The sequence below is a fragment of the Saccopteryx bilineata genome, chromosome 9 (assembly GCF_036850765.1).
Source record: "Saccopteryx bilineata isolate mSacBil1 chromosome 9, mSacBil1_pri_phased_curated, whole genome shotgun sequence".
NCBI lineage: Eukaryota > Metazoa > Chordata > Mammalia > Chiroptera > Emballonuridae > Saccopteryx > Saccopteryx bilineata.
In genome coordinates, this window is record NC_089498.1 from 47,892,755 (window position 1) to 47,908,965 (window position 16,211).

Here is a 16,211-nt window from a genome sequence, read left to right on the forward strand (position 1 = left end):
TTCCAGAGATGGACTTCTGCTCTCCCGTGGAATGAGGCAAACCTGGTGTCCAGCAGGTGACTAGGAGGCCCTGTCCAGTAAGGGTGGGAGGTGTCTCGTGTAAACGTCAGGGTGTGCAGGGTGTGGGTGGCTGAGTTTTGTCCTTACAAACTTCTCTGGGATCCCATAGACGCAAAGACAACTCCAGGCCTCAGACTGTGGAATGCATATTTTTCAAAAACAAAAAGACAAAATAGTCCTCTGCTTCCTGCTGCCCCATCCCGTACCCTGGGCCAGCCCAGGCGGGGCTTAAGCAGCCATGATTCCAGGACCTCCTCCCTCACACCAAGGCCTAGGAGGGGCTGAGCAAGGGACAGGCAAGGGGCAGGCACCGAGGCCTTGCCCAGGACCCAGGCCTGGTCAGCCCTCCCCTCGCGATTCCACTGAGGCTCAGCAGTGGAGCTGAGGGTCCTGCAGGTGTCTCCAGAGCCAAATGCTATCCTGGGGTTTGAGGGGCCGCACCAGCAGCAGGTCACGGAGAGTGCAGGGATCAGCCCTGCGGTCTGCTGGCCAGGCTGTGAGGAAGCCTTTGTGGGCCCTGGGCGCTAGGCCCAGGGCACGGAAGCACAGGCCAATGTAGACATCATTGAAGGGGAATGGTGCCACACGGGCCGCCGCCCGCAACAGCCAGGGTACCAGGCGCCCAGCGATGATGTAGCCACCCCCACTGGCATAGGCTGGGTAGTCACCTTCAAAGAAGGATCCGGGCACATAGAAAGGTCCCCCGGGCTTCCGGAGGGGCTTGGCCTGGGAAAAGACCTCTCCCAGGTAGAGGCCCCGGGCCCAGCTGGGTGGCAGAGTCTGCAGGTAATCCACCAGGGCAGGAGTGCGCACAAAGGCGTCATCCTGAGCGTGGAGGACGAAGCTCACGCCGGGGCAGTGCTGGCCCAGCCAGGACAGCAGCAGTAGGTCTTTGAGTGTCTCGTTGAAAGGAACATCAAAGAAGTCCCAGAGCAGCAGGTCACTGTAGCGGTGGCTCTCCCAGGCCACTAGAGGGCCTAGGTCAGGGCCCCCCTCACCCACTGGGGACCCCAGCAGGAAGAGCAGCCGGATTCCAGGAGCGGGACCACCCCAGGTCTCCCTCACGGCTTGTCGTTCAGCAAAGTGCCCTGGTTCTGACTTAACAGCCAACAGCAGGTAGGGGATGTCAGTTTCCCCACAGCTGGGCACTTGGCCACTGCCACCTCTAGGCAGCCACTGAGGGAAGCTCCGGCAGGCTGCTGACAGCAAGAAGCGGCGGAGGTCCTCAGGGTAGGAGGTGAAGTCGGGGATCTCAGCGGCAGCGGCAGCTCCCCAAGCCCAGCAGCCCCCGGTCCCAGTGCTGTTCCCACTTGGCAGGGCCCCCAGCCGCCACTGCTGCTGGTTCCAGCAAGCCAAGGGCAGTGGCCCAGTCTGGCCCAGCCGGGCTGAGAGGTTAGCTGGCAGGGTGGGCTCCGGACTGGCTGGTGTGGAGCCTGGAAGGGTGCCCTGGGGGCCCAGGTGGGCCTTGGTCAGCCAAGACTCGGATGTCCACTCGATGTACACTTTGAGGCCCAAGAGTGTGAGCAGTGCTGACAGGCAGAGAAGGCATTTGGGACAGCGCATGATAAGCCCGCGGAGCTGCACAGGGCCAGAGGCCTTCACTGTTCCCACTACCCCTGTAATGGCCTCTTAGTCCAGACCCTAAACTGGCTCCCAGCAAAAGACCCAATTCTTCCCTATTTCTGAACCTGGAATCGCTCCAATCCCATTCCAACACCTGCTTTTTCCACTCAGCCCAAAACCTTCCCCAGCCTGTTCCCCACTCCCCCATTCATCTGCCTCACTAGGAATCAGAATCACTGGGGCAGCTCCTTCCAGTGTCAGAAAAACCCAGTCTACTTCACCTCAACTGTCCCCACCTTAGAGACTGGGGAGCCAAGATCTGCTCTCCTCTTTACCTTTGGGTCCAGCTCCGGTGCCCAGGCCTCCAATCAGGTCCTCCCAGTTCCCTCCCTTCAGCCCTGGCTCTGCTATGGCTGTGTCCTTGTTCTTCAGCTCAGCCCAGCCCAGCCCAGCCCAGCCCAGCCAGAGGGGCGGGGCAGGGAGGGGAGATGGCGCTGGGAGGGCCCCAAGGGCTGGGAGGGGCCAGGGCTGGGTGAGGGAGGTGGGGAAGAGGACAGGGCAGGAGGCCGACCCGAGGGATGGGGTTCTAGCATGTCGGGGCTGGTTTTCTGGTGAGACAGGAAAAGGTGCAGGGTTGGTTGCAGAGACAGGGCACCTGGCGAGGCCTGGGGAAGGATAAGCAGGGAACTGGGAGAGTGTGGGAGAGTGAGACTGAGCCAGGCCTGACCCCAGGCTGGATAGTGTTGGAATGGCCCAGTCCCAAAGTGGCAAAGGCAGATGGTGAGGTGCTGGCTCCTGGTCACAGGAGGAGGGGCGGTGGAGGAGAACGTGGTGAGAGGGGTTGGGTCAGCTTGCCAGAGACGGGTGGTGGTGCTGCCCAGAGTCATGGTGGGATGAGGCAGGGGGCTGTGAGAGACAGGAGATGGAGACTCAGGGGTGGGTAGGGAGGAGAGACAGGAGGTGGAGACTCAGGGATGCAAAGAGGAGAGCTCTGCAGGGAGAGACAGGATGAGGGGGAGAGAAATGGAGACAGCCAGAAGCCCCCATGGGGGAGGATAGAGGGAAAGATTTTAGAGAGGTAGATGGAGGGACTTGAAGGAGGTCAGAAGAGGGAGTCTGTGAGCAGAGAGACACAGCTAGGGAGAGGTGGGGAAGGGAGCCAGGGAGGAGCGGAGAGGACCAGATGAAAGATGGGGCAGCCACGAGGAGCCAGAGAGGGTATTAGAGGGTTGGGAGCATAGGGAGCCTTCAGGCGGCTGAGCCAACCCTACACCCCTATCCCCTTTGCAGCCCGGCTGCATGACCAGCAGGATGGGAACCTGTTCCTACCTGGCCTCCACTGCAGCGTCTCGCACAGCTGCACAGGGACTCAAGAACACTCACACCCGGCCCCCAGGGACAGGAGAGGGTGTCTGCTTGTGTTTACACAGGCGCCCTCCAGAGGCTTCTGCTGTCGGGGCTGCGTCAGCAGTCTGGGGAGGTGGGGCCTCCTCATCCCAGACCTGGAACCTGGGTCTTCACATCTACACTGTACTCGGGTTTGGGGAGGACTGTTTCAGGGACCCTGTCTGTTAGCAGCAGCAGTTTATCTGGCCAACGCTGATTTCCTCCCCCTGAATTTGAATAATGGAGCCCATGGGATCAGCTGGAAGACAGTGCAGAGGAAGTGGGGAATATTAATGGAATAAAATCTAGAGTGAGAAATGACAGCCAGGGGCTGGGTCCAGGGACTTCAGCACCCTGGTAGGGGTTCACGGCCTCCTCAGCAATCACGCCTGGCTCAGCTAGCTACTTCCAGGGGGTGCAGAAGCTCTCCGCAGGGAAATCGGGGAGGGTACAATGTTGGCTGCTGTGTGCATCAGTCTGGGGCCAGCACACAGCAATGGGAACAGGAAAAGTTGAGTATCAATGATTCACGAGGTGCCTTCTTGTGGAACAGAGTTGGGGGGATTGATGTGCAGGTTGACCATGGTCAACCCAATCCAACATCCTTGTCTCCCTAAGCTTTTGGATCCCTTCTGGCCTCTTCTTTTTAAAAATATTTTACTTATTGACTTATTAGAGAGAGGAGAAAGGGGATGGGGGAGGAGCAGGAAGCATCAATTTGTAGTAGTGGCTTCTTGTATGTGCCTTGACTCGGTGAGCCCAGGGTTTCGGACCAGTGACATCAACATTCCAGGTCCTCGCTTTCTTCACTGCGCCACCACAGTTTGGGCTCCCTTTTGGCTTCTTGCCTCACTAAGTGAAGGCCACTGTTGAGTCCAAGTCACCCAAATAAGAAAGCTGTTAGAACTACCTCCAGCTGCACAAGCTAACCCATTAAATCCAGAATCTCTAGTAAGCACGCTGCATCAGTGAACTTGTACTGATCCAGTTTATATCCACCCTCACTGGTCTCACACCCTCAGAACCCATTCCTGCATGTGTTCCTGATTTCTGATTATACATATATTCAGAAGTCTTGCAATTTTTTGCATTCAAGCTGTTGTTTCCTAGGTCATACTGAGCATGTCTTCTGTGGCATGCTGAGCTTTGACCCCATGTATATATTTATGGGTCTAGTGACAGCAGGGGTGCTTGTGGGACTCTAGACTCTCAAGGCATCTATTCTATCAGATTTCAAACACGGGGTTTTCAAACACAGAAGGCTGGTGGTCTCCTCGGACACCCTAAGGAGACTCAGAGTGACATGGGGGTTTAAGATTGTGTTTTCTTCCTCTGGGTCCAACCAGACGACCCCATTCCAAATTTCAGGATCTTGCTGTTTGTCAGTGCCCTCACTTTCACATGGGACTGGGAATTCAACCATCATCAACCTGCAATGTTAAATACCATGTCATATTTTCAGTACTATCGGCCGTGTGGCTACAAGAACATTTGGGAGCTGTCACAGAAGTGCTCCACTTCTCAGACCATAACTTGAACTCAGGTAACAGATCTGAGCTTGTTCTTGTTTATCTGTAAGCATTCTGGGGCACAGCAAAGGATCTGTCCAGTGTGGCTATCTTTAGAATGGTCAGTACCACCACAACAGTTAAGGGCTGCAGTGGGGGGGGGGCGCTCCTAGGCACATGCTTCAGCTGGCACCTCTTCACAGTAAGCCTCGTGATGGCCTGATTGTGATGCCACTCTCTGCCATGTCTTTTGGCACCTCTGCCCCCAAGTCCCCTCTTTTTTTTTTTTTTTTTTACAGGGACAGAGAGTCAGAGAGAGGGATAGATAGGGACAGACAGGAACGGAGAGAGATGAGAAGCATCAGTCATCAGTTTTTTTCATTGCAACACCTTAGTTGTTCATTGATTGCTTTCTCATATGTGCCTTGACTGTGGGCCTTCAGCCGACCGAGTAACCCCTTGCTCGAGCCAGCAACCTTGGGTCCAAACTGGTGAGTTTTTTGCTCAAGCCAGATGAGCCCGCGCTCAAGCTGGCGACCTCAGGGTCTTGAACCTGGGTCCTCTCCATCCCAGTCCGATGCTCTATCCACTGTGCCACCGCCTGGTCAGACCCCAAGTCCCATCTCTGAGCCTACCTCCTGGAATACTCTGGATACCAATGCTGTATCAGTTTGCATCCAGTCAGGAGAGAAAAAGAAACCCCAGTAATTTGAATAGGGAAAGTTTAATATAAAGAATTATTGGCCTGACCTGTGGTGGCACAGTGGCTAAAGCGTCACCCTCTGATGCTAAGGTGACAGGTTCGAAACCCCAGGCTTGCCCGGTCAACACAAATATGAGAAGCAATTACTACAAATTGATGCTTCCTGATCCTCCCCCCACTCCTCTCCTCTCTAAAATCAATAAATAAATCTAAAAAAAATGATTGACTTCAACAGCAAATTGAAGTGATGAGGGATTCATTGGTAAGGTGCCTTGGAATTTACTGGAAATCACTTGGGGCATGGTCGAGTCATCCACAGGGAGGTGCCTCAGTGGAGGCACCCCTCTAGGCAACAGCTGGGGTGGGGGTGGGGTGGGGTGCCAGAGGAGGCTGCTGACCATGCCCAGCAGGACCCAGCAGAGCAAGCACACCTGAACAGGAACCGGGAAGCAAAAGCTTTGCCTCCTGCAAGGTCTCTCGAGCGCCCTCTACTTGACAAAGCTTATGCCCGTTAGCAAAGGAAAAATATTTCAAAGGCCCAGACCAGTTTTCGCAATGCAGACAAAAAGCTGGATTTGGAGTGAGTCAAATCAATAAGCTGGACCACCACAGGAGTTGGGGTGCTATTGGTATCTAGTAAGTGCGGGCCAGGGGTGCTGTATCCTGCAGTGAGCTGACTAGTCCCATGGGGAATAGCCAGCAGTACCTCCTATATCTGTAGGGTCCTGGCAGGAAACAGTACCACACATAAATGGAGATAATTTGAGAACAGTTTTCTCTTTCTCATTTTTTTTTTTTTTTTTTTAGAGAACAGATTTTGACACAGTAGTGGGCAAGGTGAGGTCATGAGGGAGAATGCAGCTCCGTGGGGCTACTTGTAGCTGGGAGTCCTTATGAGCCCCAGGCCTGAAGGGGCAGAAGGTTCCTGGAACTAAAAGAAGTGTGTGGGAAAGGCCTCCTGACAAGACAACAGGAGCTGTGGCCTTCAGCCCAGGGTCCAGCCAGCCAGGGCACCCCTGAGGTAGGGGCCACCTGCCAACCCCTATGATGAGGGAGCCCAACTGGAAGCCGGAAGTACAGAGAACTGTCAGACACTCAACACAGCCCGGCTGAGGTCCAGCTGGATGGGGAGGGGACCGTAGCCTAGGCACAGCTGGGGCTGGCTGTGCCCCGAGACTGCTCCTCCAGTCCCGATTTCAGGCCCTGGGCCCACTCAGCCCCCAGAACCTCGCAGTTGGGCAGCATCTCCTCCACCAAGATCTGAGTGAGGCCCGGGTTGGATACAGCAGGGAGGTCTGAGATGTCCAGCCTGCGGAGGTTCCTGAGAGGAAGCAAGAAGGGGGGAGGCCCACATAAGGACAGCAGCTATTTGAGTATATGGAGGGAGGTGCAGCAGCCCTCCTTCAACCCCTAGCTTCTTAAAATATGCCATCACTGGTCAGGCTAAAATAAAAATCTTTAACTGTCTAGAAAATGTCAGAGCTGCCCAAGTCTGTGAAATCTACCATGCTAACTTCAAATAGACACCTCTAGCTCCTAGGTTTTTGTGACAATGTAAATACCACGGTGAAAAGGAAGAAAAACTAGGAGTCTTTTAATTCCCCAGAGACTCACTGCTACGCCTCATCTGTGTTTACCCACTGCAAGCACTCCAGGTTTGTTCCAGAGGCAGACGGGGAACTGCATGACACCGCCCCTCCCCGTTTTCCCATATGTAGGCTCGGTGGGAGCCCTTGCCCTAGTTCGGGGCTGAGGCTGAGCTGAGGGCTCACTGGAGGTGGTGGAGGCAGGCAAGGCCCCGTTCAGAGATTCGGGGGCAACCTGCCAGCGAGAGCTCCTGCAATGAGTTGGCCAGCTGGTGGAGGCGGCTGAGACACCAGTCATCCACATGGGGACAGCGCTGCAGCGACAGGGACTGTAGCTCCTTCAGGGCCACTGTAGGGGGGAGAGGGCAGATGGTACCCAGGGCCCTTATGGAATCCACCACGCAAAGGAAGTCTTTCCCACCTCTTCCCCACCCACCCCACTCACAGAGGTTGTCCAGGCCTTCATAGTTGATGGCACAGTCACTGGCATCCACGGCCTCTACAGGTACTGCCTGGAAACTCAACAACTGGAGAAAGAAGTGGCCGTGCCCTTTGGACCGAATCCACTCCTCCTTGCCCTGGAACCTGGAAAGACAGAGGAAGTGTGGGTGCCCTGACTGTCCCCAAGCCTCCAGGCTCTTGAGACCACTCCCCAGCCCCGTATAATACAGTGACGGTACTCTGCACTTGTTCTAAGGGGTGGACATGCCTGGTGTCATGGATCCCCTGACAATTCCATCAAAGATGGAGTGTTTGGCCACTTTTATGTACCTAGAAGCTGAGGGCTGGAGACATTACTGGTAACATAAGAGGAAAGAGCTATAACACAATCTGTAGATGGGCAAAAGTTGAGACATTTTCAGACTTATACCATTTCTAAGCAAGGTGCTAGAGGAAGTGCTCAAACCAAGTAAAAATTTTCATTAGAGCAAAGATAAGAGGTAGATGAAGTCTATATGAATTGTGCTTTTCAAAAAGAAAAAAGTAAAAAATAAAAAAAAAGTAAAAAAAGAAAAAAGGGGGGAAAACCCCCAAAGACTGGAGGAGGAAAGGGGGCGGGAGGAAAGAAAAGAAATTAGTCTTTATTGAGCACATGTGCCGAGCCAGCCCTTCTTACAAGTGTTGACTTTGCAAAATGCATTTGCAGGTTAGATACAACTACCATTCCATTCTACAGATGACAAAACTGAAGCTCGGGCCCAAGCCCCAAGCCACACAGCCAGTAGGGAAACACCTGAGGACTCACAGGGAAGCCTGCCTGACTCAAGAGCTCAAGGCTTCAATACCCTGTGGCCTCCCCCAACCCCGTTTTGACACCTTTGCCATCGTACTTGACTGCGCCTCCCTGCTTCAGGACGAAATAGGCACCTGCGATGTATGGGCCGTATCGCTCCTTGATGAGGGTGAAGGATCTGCCAAGAGAACAGTAGTGAGGGTAAGGCCTGGGAAGCACTGCGCCCCTCACCATGCCCAGGTGCTGCCAAGAGGGTCAGAGCTCACAGCATCAGGACTGACAGTCAGATTGCACATATTTATTGAGTGCTTAAAAAATGCTGGGCACTGGTGAAGTTACTTGACAGAAAAAAACAACAAACCAGAAATAAGAGCGAACTGAAGAGTCTGAATTTCAGGATGAAAATAAAAACACAAGGATTGTAGGACTGCTTTGAGTCCGGGGTGGGGATGGAAGAGGCTAATTTAATTTGGCTCATAAGAAATGCTTGTTGGAGACACTTGTGCAGAGATCTGAGTGGTGGGAAGGAATGCAGAGGTTAAGACAGGAGCCTGCCAGGCCAACGGAACTGCTACTGCAAGGCTGAGGCTCAAATTAGCATGGCTGAACAAACAGCAGTAAAGATGCCATGTTGGCAGGGGTGAGGGGAGTCCCTGACAGATATCTCAAAGCTCAGTAGGTACCAGGCTTTAGGCTTTGGAGTTTGGCTTTTATTCTAGTTTCAAGCCAAGTGGTAATGTTATCTATTTTACGTTCTTAAAAGTCCTGTGGCTGCTTTGTAGCCTATTAATAGAATGTAGGGAGTAAATGTGACCTGTTAGATTACTGCAGTAATGCAACCGTAAAATAAAGGGGCTCACACCCAGCTACAAATAGTGAAGGAAGTGAGAATTGGTCAAATTTGGGATATTTCAGTATTTTATTGATGGACTGGGTGTAGAACGCAGAGAAGCAAACAGAGGTATCAGGGATGACTCCTTAAAATTTGGCCTGAACACCTAGGTGGGTAGTGGTGCTATTTATTGGGATGGGGAAGGCTAGAGGGTGAGAAGAATTTTTAGGGGGAAATCAAGGGTTTGCCGTTAGCCATGATAGGTTTGAGGTGCCAGCTAGACCAAGAAGATATGGTGGGCAGCAAGCTGCCTATATAAACTGGAGTCCTTGGGAAGAGTATGAGCCAGAGATGAAGATGCAGGTCAGCATGGCTAGTACTGGAAGCCACAGGGCTACCTGTCTATGATCCCACGCTCAAGCTGGTGAGCCTGTGCTCAAGCTGGCGACCTCGGGGTCTCAAACCTGGGTCCTCTGCATCCCAGTCTGACACTCTAGCCACTGCACCACCGCCTGGTCCACAGGGCTACCTGGAAGTGGCAAGGGCAGGATCTGGGTTCTGGTCAGTGAGGCCAGAGCAGCAGGGTTTTGCAGGCCAGGGTTTCTCACCGATTTTCCTGGTGAACCTTTGACACCTGCTTTTGGAACAGGTACTCCCTCAGAGCCTCAACGTCATAGAAGCGGTCAGCCAAGAACTGGAGGAGCGTCTTCCCCTTCCTCTGACTGCCCTCTGGGGCCACTGCTCTGCTCAGACCACTGGTGCACCTGGTACCCCCATTCCATACCAAGGCCACCCGGTGCAGGAACTGGGGAGGAAAAGGGGAGAGGCTGAGCCTAGAGAGCCTGTGAGACAGCTGGATCTCGCTGTTCCGTTTTTGGTCCATGAACACCCTCCCCTCCCCCCAATGCTTTCTGATTCACTCAATTCTCCTTTCAGAGCTTCCAAATTCTGCATTTGGGATTCCCAACTTTCCCTCCATGTTTTCCCCAAGTTCTTCTTCTTAACCCTAAATTCTCTTTAATTTAGCCAAACATTCTTGGTTTTCCCAAATTCTCCCATTTCCCCCCAAATGTTTATTTTCTCTCAAAAACCTTTTAATTTCCTACAAATTCTACTCTTAATTTTACCCAATTCTCCCTTGTCTTTCTGAATAACCTATTTTCCCCCAAAATATCTCAATTTCTTTCCAAACCACCCTTATCTCTAAAGCCCTCAAACTCTTCAACTTCTCAGTCTTCTCTTAGCCTAATTTCTCTTTTTGCTTTAACCAAATTCTTCTGTTTTCCCCAAATTCTCTCAATAACTTTATCCAAATTTATTCCTGATTTTACCCAATTCTTTCTAAATTTCACGAATACTGCAGGCTCTCCTCTTAAATTCCCCCAGGTTCTTTCCTTAGAACTCTCAAAGTTACCTCTTGGTCCTCGCCCCATCATCCCTTTGGTTTCCCATCACGAGTTTCCCTCACCTGCGACCTTGGGTTTCCTACCCTTGGCCTCTGCTAAACCCTACCAAGCCCTCTTTCCCTTACAGGCCCCACCCTCGCTAGCCCATTGCTTCCTTAGTTTGCAGTCCTATCCATCCCTCCGATTGGCTCGGTGCCCCTTTCTCATTGGTCTTTCTTCACCAAATTCCCGCCCCCTCTTCCTCTCTGAAGCTCCTCAGCAGCCTGCAACCCGCACGCATCCTTCCCGGCGGTGCAGCGCCAAGCCTGGCCGGACAGGCCTCCTGCGGCCCCACGCTTCTTCCTCCCTGGGCGCCGACAGAGGTCCTGAAGGCAGAGGCAGCAGACAGACTTCAGTGTAGGGATTCTAGGAAGTAGGGTCACCTACCGCCCTGCGTGCCGCCATCTTGTTGGGGTTACGTAGCCGGAAGGGGCCGTTCCTTTCTTATCCCAACCACCTGGCTCTGTGTTTGACATCTTTTTTTTTTATGGCCCCACCCTTCTCTTAAAGGCGTACGCACTTTTTACTCGGGTTTAGGGCTTGCTCTGAGCGCCCTTTCTGTAGGCCTTTCTTTTTTTATTTTGTATTTTTCCGAAGCCAGAAACCGGGAGGCAGACAGACTCCCGCATGCGCCCAACCGGGATCCATCCAGCACGCCCGCCAGGGGGCAAGGCTCAGCCCATCTGGGGCGTCGCTCTGTTGCGACCAGAGCCACTCTAGCACCTAGGGCAGAGGCCACAGAGCCATCCCCAGCGCCGGGGCAAACTTTGCTCCAATGGAGCCTCGGCTGCTGCGGGAGGGGAAGAGAGAGACAGAGAGGAAGGAGAGGGGGAGGTGTGGAGAAGCAGATGGGCGCTTCTCCTGTGTGCCCTGGCCGGGAATGGAACCTGGGACTCCTGCACGCCAGGCCGAGGCTCTACCACTGAGCCAACCGGCCAGGGCCTCTGTAGGCCTTATAATGGGACTCTAGCCTTTTCCTAGGAGAGGATGAGTAGCCCTTCCTCTTAGAGTACCTTCCTTTCCTCTGACTGCAGTCCCAGTTCCCCTGAGCTTCTCTGTTCTCCAGCTGTCACTCCTTATCTCCTTACAATAAGGATGATGTGCCTAAACAGATAGTCGGCATTCTTTTAAACCAGAGTCGGAAAGAAAAAAGATTGAGTGGTAGCAAGGTGAGAGATGGAGGTGAGATCTCAAGGTTAGTATTGTGATGTGTTTGTGATTTGAGTTTGGAGAGTTCAAGGCTAGAAATAAGATGAAGGTGCAATGTGAAGTCTTATGTATAGACTTATTCATTCATTCATTCCACAAATATTTACTGAGTAAATACCGTGGGGCAGGCACTGCTCTGGGTGCTATTACAATAGAGAACAGGACAGACCCAGCCCCTCTCTCAGGGAGTCAACATTCCAGTCAAGGGGATGATGGATAAGAAATAAATGAATAAGCAAGATAATTTCAGATAGTATTTGATAAGAGACAAACAAAAACAAGTCTTGCCTGACCAGGAGTGGCACAGTGGATAATGCATTGACCTGGAAATGCTGAGGTTGCCAGTTCAAAATCCTGGGCTTGCCTGGCCAAGGCACATATGAGAGTTGATGATGGTTCCTGCTCCTCCTCCCTTCTCTCTCTTTCTCCTTTCTAAAATGAATAAATAAACTCTTTAAAAGAACAAAAAGAAGTCAGTGACAGTAGTATAGAGTCATAGACAAAAGCCTCTCTGAAGAAGTGACATTAAGTGGAGGATAAGAAAGACACAGCAGTGTGCCAGGCAGAACTAACAGCCAATGCAAAGGCCCAGAGGTGGGGACCATTTAATAGAGAGGTAGAAGACTAGGTCAGAGAGGTGGGCAGGGAGCTGACTGCACAGGCCTGGTAGGATTTTATTCCATTCACAGGACAGTGCCATCTGATTTACATTTTGTAAAGGTCATTTCTGCCAGGTTGAAAACAGATTTTAGAAGGGAAAGGTGGAGCTTGACCAGGCGGTGGCACAGTGGATAGAGTGTTGGACTGGGATGTGGAGGACCCAGGTTCACGACCCCGAAGTCTCAAGCTTGAGCACGGGCTTCTCTGGTTTGAGCAAAGCCCACCAGCTTGGACCCAAGGTCGGTGGCTCGAGCAAGAGGTCACTTGGTCTGCTGAAGGCCCGCGGTCAAGGCACATATGAGAAAGCAATCAATGAACAACTAAGGTGTCGCAACGAAAAACTGATGATTGATGCTTCTCATCTCTCTCCGTTCCTGTCTGTCTGTCCCTATCTATCCCTCTCTCTGACTTTCTCTCTGTCTCTGTAAAAAAAAACAAACACAAACAAAACAAAACAAAAAACCCAGAAGGGAAGGGTGGAGCAGGAGGGCAGCAAAGAGGCAACTGTAATCATCCAGGCCAGAGATTGAGGCAGTATAGTAAGAAACTAAGGAAATTCTTTGACAAGTGGAATAAGGGAAACAGACAAAATAATTAAACAAGGCCAGACAATTTGAATAATTTACAGCCAGTTAGTGCATCACAAGGTTTTATCTTTCCTAACCAAGGACACTTAGGAGCAAATGGTTTACACATTCCAGACTGTTCCGGGCCTCGGTCCTAGTTCTGCTTTTATGGCATTCTTTAAAAACTAACAGCTCTGGCTGGCTGGCTCAGTGGTAGAGTGTCAGCCCAGCGTGTGGAAGTCCCGAGTTCGATTCTGGTCAGGGCACACAGGAGAAGTTTCTATCTGCTTCTCCACCCCCTCCCCCTCTCGTTTCTCTCTCTTTCTCTCCTCTTGCAGCCATGGCTCAATTAGAGTGAGTTGGCCCCGAGTGCTGAGGATGGCTCCATGACCTCCACCTCAGACGCTAAAAAATGGCTCTGGTTGCAACGGAGCAAGGACCCCAGATGGGCAGAGCATCGCTCGTTAGTGGGCTTTCCAGGTGGATCCTGGTCGGGGCGCATGCAGGAGTCTGCCTCTGCCTTCCTTCCTCTCACTAAAAAGAAAAGAAACTAACTAGAAAATAACCCTCACCCCTCTCTATATGCACACTTTAGTGAATCCACATATTGAAGGATATACCTGAAAAGCTAATGAATATTCTGTGAAGACCCTTCCTAAGACCTCCCCTGGGACTCCTACTTGCTAAAGAAAGGTGAAAGGCCTCAAGACAATGGCGCAGCAGTGCGCTTAGGGCACACCCATGGCTTGCTCCCTTAGGCATGCATCTTTACTTTTCTTTCTCTTACACTAAGGGTCTCCATGAGACTTGCAACCAGCAGAGCAGTGGGCAGCAGCAGCTCATCCTGGGCTTACCCTCTGAACCTGTCTCCAAGGCCCCTCTTTTCTCTGACTTTCCAATGAGCTAAAAGTAGCCCCACCTCGGCTCACTTCTGTCACTGTGACTTGAACTTTTCAGTGAGTTCATGCAGCCCGGTGTGGCCCACTTCTTTCCTACAACATTTTTAGAGAGCCAAACAGCCCACCTAGGCTCTGCCCTATTGCTTCTTCTATCCTAAGCCCTTCCTTCATTTCACTGTCCTGGCTGTAATAAACGTACTCTCAAAATCACCTTGTGAAATCTTTCCTGCATGAAGTTAAGAACCCACACACTACCAGCTGGCCTGAGGCAGACCTACTCTAGACCCAACCCCTTTCTGGTGACAAGATAAATGGGGATGGGCATGGATGAGGCAACGGAAATGGTAAAATGTGCTCAGATTATGAGTCTGTTTTGAAGGTTGAGCCAACAGTTTGAGAAGCTAAAAGGATAGCGATGCCAGTCATAGAGATGGGGAAACTGGGGAAGTAGCAGGTGTTTGGAAGGGCAGCTGTGGTAGGTTGAAAATGACCTTAAAATATCCATGTTCTGATCCCTGGAACCTGTGAATATGTTACTTTCTCTGGTAAACAAGAGATGCAATGAAATTAAAAATCTTGATATGGAGATCCTGACCTGTGGTGGTGCTGTGGATAAAGCATCAACCTGGAATGTTGAAGTCACTGGTTCAAAACCTTGGGCTTGCCCAGTTAAGACCCATATAGAGCCTGACCCGGTGGTGGCGCAGTGGATAGAGCGTTAGACTGGGATGTGGAGGACCCAGGTTCGAGACCTCGAGGTCACCAGCTTGAGCACGGGCTCATCTGGTTTGAGCAAGGCTCACCAGCTTGAGCCCAAGGTCGCTGGCTCGAGCAAGGGGTTACTCGGTCTGCTGTAGCACCCCCGTCAGGGCACATATGAGGGATCAATCAATGAACAACTAAGGAACCGCAACGAAGAATTGATGTTTCTCATCTCTCTCCCTTCCTGTCTGTCTGTCCCTACCTGTCTCTCCCACAAGAAAAAGAAAGAAATAAAATACACAACAGATTCTAAAAAAAAAGTATTCTTAAAAAAAAAAAAAAAAGACCCATATAGAAGCAACTACTATGAGTTAATGCTTCCTGCTCTTCCCATCCCCCTTTCTCTCTTTTCTCTCTCTAAAATCAATAAATAAAATCTTTTTAAAAATCTTGAGATGGGGAGATTATCCTGGATAATTGAGGTAGGCCCATTGTAGTCATGAGGGCATTATAAAATAGAGGCAGGAGAGTCTGACGAAAGGTGCAAGAGGTTGAAGTGCTGCAAGGAAGGGGCCGTGAGCCGAATGATGCAGGTGGTTTCTAGAAAATGGGTAAGGTTAGGAATACATTCTCCCCTAGAGCCTCCAGGAGGAACCCAGCCTTGTGAGCCACTTTAGACTTCTGATTCATTGAACTGTAAGAGAATAACTTTGTGCTGTGTTAAGCCACCAAGTTTGTGGTAATTTGTTACAGCAGCACCAGGAAACTAACACAGTAATGTAGGTCCCGAATGAGAGTTCTGTTTTTCCCATATTCACTTTGAGACATCCAGGAAGAGATGCTGAGCAGGGGTCTGAAGCTCAGGAGGGAGGTCAGGACTGGAGTCAGGGACTTAGATGCCACTGACATGTCAATAGAGTTTGAACACTATGGGCCTGATAGAGAAGCTCTAGCAGAGTGGAGGTCTAAAGCAGGGGTCGGGAAACTTTTTGGCTGAGAGAGCCGTGAACGCCACATATTTTAAAACATAATTCCATGAGAGCCATACAATGACCCGTGTACGTTATGCATTATCCAATAAAAATTTGGTGTTGTCCCGGAGGACAGCTGTGATTGGCTCTAGCCACCTGCAACCATGAACATGAGTGGTTGGAAATGAATGGATTGTAATACATGAGAATGTTTTATATTTTTAACATTTTTTTTTTATTAAAGATTTGAGGCCCTGGCTGGTTGGCTCAACGGTAGAGCGTCGGCCTGGTGTGCAGGAGTCCCGGGTTCAATTCCCGGCCAGGGCACACAGGAGAAGCGCCCATCTGCTTCTCCACCCTTCCTCCTCTCCTTCCTCTCTGTCTCTCTCTTCCCCTCCCGCAGCCAAGGCTCCATTGGAGCAAAGATGGCCCGGGCACTGAGGATGGCTCTGTGGCCTCTGCCTCAGTACTAGAATGACTCTGGATGCAACAGAGCGACGCCCCAGATGGGTAGAGCATCGCCCCCCTGGTGGGCGTGCCAGGTGGATCCTGGTCAGGCGCATGCGGGAGTCTGTCTGACTGCCTCCCTGTTTCCAGCTTCGGAAAAATGCAAAAAAAAAAAAAAAAAAAAAGATTTGTCTGTGAGCCAGATGCAGCCATCTCTTAAAAGAGCCATATCTGGCTCACAAGCCATAGGTCCCCGACCCATGGTCTAAAGTGTGTTCCAACCTTTTCCCTGGCAGGGCCCAATGCTGATAGTGATAATATCTCTGGGAAAGTCTAGAGTCAGCAGAAGTGGCTGTTCAGTATAAGCTAGTGATACGGACACTGAGGCATCCAAGCTGACGAATCATGGAAGCCACTCTTGGCTCCTCTGGCACAATGGT

General features: G+C 51.5%; 2 protein-coding genes across 2 annotated transcripts; both read right to left on the reverse strand.

Moving 5' to 3' along the window:
- Positions 1–188: 188 nt before the first annotated feature.
- Positions 189–2,039, reverse strand: B3GNT8 (UDP-GlcNAc:betaGal beta-1,3-N-acetylglucosaminyltransferase 8). Its single transcript, XM_066242662.1, has one exon. It carries the CDS (start codon positions 1,621–1,623, stop codon positions 430–432), a length of 1,194 nt encoding a protein of 397 aa, XP_066098759.1. The 5' UTR covers positions 1,624–2,039; the 3' UTR covers positions 189–429.
- A 3,955-nt stretch (positions 2,040–5,994) lies between these two features.
- On the reverse strand, positions 5,995–10,746 carry DMAC2 (distal membrane arm assembly component 2). Its single transcript, XM_066243345.1, has 6 exons — positions 10,705–10,746; positions 9,481–9,677; positions 8,138–8,218; positions 7,252–7,391; positions 6,993–7,155; positions 5,995–6,541 (listed from the first exon to the last, which is right to left on the reverse strand). The coding sequence occupies exons 1-6, from the start codon at positions 10,720–10,722 to the stop codon at positions 6,364–6,366; spliced, it is 777 nt and encodes a 258-aa protein (XP_066099442.1). The 5' UTR covers positions 10,723–10,746; the 3' UTR covers positions 5,995–6,363.
- Between the last annotated feature and the right edge of the window lie 5,465 nt (positions 10,747–16,211).

Excerpts from the sequence above, each read along its gene's own strand:
- B3GNT8 (XM_066242662.1), bottom strand. The coding sequence starts at position 1,623 with ATGCGCTGTCCCAAATGCCTTCTCTGCCTGTCAGCACTGCTCACACTC.
- DMAC2 (XM_066243345.1), bottom strand. Across the intron at positions 7,392-8,137 it reads AAGCAGGGAGGCGCAGTCAA|GTTCCAGGGCAAGGAGGAGT; the intron begins GTACGATGGCAA and ends CTGTCTTTCCAG. Across the intron at positions 6,542-6,992 it reads GCCTGCCTCCACCACCTCCA|GAACCTCCGCAGGCTGGACA; the intron begins GTGAGCCCTCAG and ends GCTTCCTCTCAG.